General features: G+C 48.9%; 1 protein-coding gene across 1 annotated transcript; it reads right to left on the bottom strand.

Moving 5' to 3' along the window:
• Positions 1 to 349: 349 nt before the first annotated feature.
• On the bottom strand, positions 350 to 1,522 carry LOC104854400 (speckle-type POZ protein-like; the record flags this gene model as incomplete). The annotated part of the gene is given in 2 exon segments (XM_033760665.1): positions 350 to 661; positions 663 to 1,522. Coding segments are annotated over 2 exon segments (1,142 nt in total), but the record flags the coding sequence as incomplete, so codon positions are not given.
• Between the last annotated feature and the right edge of the window lie 363 nt (positions 1,523 to 1,885).

Below are 1,885 nucleotides of genomic sequence, written 5' to 3'. Positions count from 1 at the left end.
AAAGCCAGCGGTTCTGAGTTCACGGGGCTGAGGATGTGGTCCCTCTTTCTGGGAGCAGCCCCACCCCATCAGTTGGTTGTCTCCCTTGGGGTTCAATACAGCAACAATCAGGGTGGATGATATTACAAACTCCAGATGCTCTTTGCATATAAGTTCCATTTTCTGGATATTGCAGAAGTTACTCTACTCCTAAATTCTAATGGACCAGTGTCCTTGTTATAACCTTTCAGGGCAGGGGGGGGACCCCATATATCACTACAGGGTCACTAAGCAGTCTTTCCTCACAGCAGAGTGAAATCTGCACAGATTGGCCTGTCTTCCTGCTGTTCAGTGGCTATTGCTCCGGGAAAATAAATGGAGTCTTACAACAGCCTGGGTCTTAGGTCTTCTTGAGGCGCTTGCAAGGGGGCCCCAGCAAAGGGCATGGCACCCTAGCCAGAGAGCCATAGGCTTCAGCCACCAAATGAGGGCAGGCCACCACCAGGGACTGCCACCCGGAGGTCTCCAGGACGTCGGAAACATGGTAGTTGATGAAATCCAATGCCTGAGTTTTCAGCTGATGCGCGCTGTGGAGATCAGCCAGGGTGAAGATTTCCACGGCGTTCTCCACGGAGAGCTGGCTGCAGAGGGCTTCCTCACACATGACCTTCAGGCGCTCGTTCCAGGGCATACTTGTCAGCAGCTGCCAGCAGATCCTGCGCCATTCTGTGAAGGTTTGGCGCCTTCCCGGTGTAAATAAAACCCAACATTTCCTTAAAGACCTCAGGCTCCACATCGTTGATTTCCACTCGATTCTTTATGTTCTCTTGCATTTCATGTTCAAACATGACACTAAAAACTGGAGAACAAGCCGCCAAGATGGCTTTGTGAGCCTGGAATTCCTGGCCAGCCACAAACAAGCAGCAGTCTGTGAACCGGGAACTCTCCCACAGCCCTCCTAGATCCTCTGCCAAGTGGCACTCAGGAACCTTCACTGCATTCCTGGTTTTCCGGCCAGAAGTGTGGACACAACCTTGTACAACACCCATCTCACACAAGAGGCTAAGCTTGTCCTCAGGGAGAAGCCCTCTGGCCTCATCCAAAAGAACATCTCTACGGATGAATTTTCTGAATCCCCAGCCAGTGCCTTGCAAGAATCTCAAAGTTGCTGGGCACTTCACACTTCGAATCTTGTCTCCCTTGGCATTCAGAATGGAAAATTTGAATCTTGCCCAAGCTACACTCACTGGACACCTCACCAGTATCAGGTAAAGGGACAGGTAATCTTTGCTTTCTTCATCCAGCCCTGTTGGGTTTACTTGTAAACACCATTTCCTTTCATCATCAACTCCAGATGAAAAGGTTGAACTGCCAATGGATTCACCCATCTGCCCTTGGCAAAAGCGAAAGTTACTGATGGTCCAGGAGAAGGACAGTTTCATTACTTGCATCTCTGTGGAGCACCAGCTCTCGGCTACTGGGCCAGAGGACATTTCTCCTGGAGGTGGTGTATATGAGAGCCTTAGCAGCACCAATTTGAAAGCTAAACAATGTTCCCAAAGTCACGTGCAAAGATTTCTGTTCCTCTTGCACCAATTGGTAGAATTTTCAGTCCAGGCAGCAGCTTGGAAACAGGAAGGATGGCATTGCTGTCAGGAGTCAGAGATCCTAATTTGGAAATTTAAAAAAAGTATTTAGAAATTGATTCACCAAGACTTTTGAGTAATTCAGAAGCTTCTAAGAAACGTGGCATCCCCTGGGAAGAAAAATATCCTTTACAGTTTCCTTTCTGCTGCCTGTGGTGTTGCACACCTATGATGCAAGCACTCAGGAGGCTGAGGCAGCTTGGTAACTTGAAGTTGGAGGCAAGGCTGAACTACACAGCAAGGCCCTGTCTCAAAGACTT

Source organism: Fukomys damarensis, unplaced genomic scaffold, assembly GCF_012274545.1.
Source record: "Fukomys damarensis isolate Sample0158 unplaced genomic scaffold, DMR_v1.0_HiC HiC_scaffold_52813, whole genome shotgun sequence".
NCBI classification, from domain to species: Eukaryota; Metazoa; Chordata; class Mammalia; order Rodentia; family Bathyergidae; genus Fukomys; species Fukomys damarensis.
The sequence above is the reverse complement of the archived record's forward strand: the minus strand, read 5'-3'. Positions and strand labels throughout refer to the sequence as shown.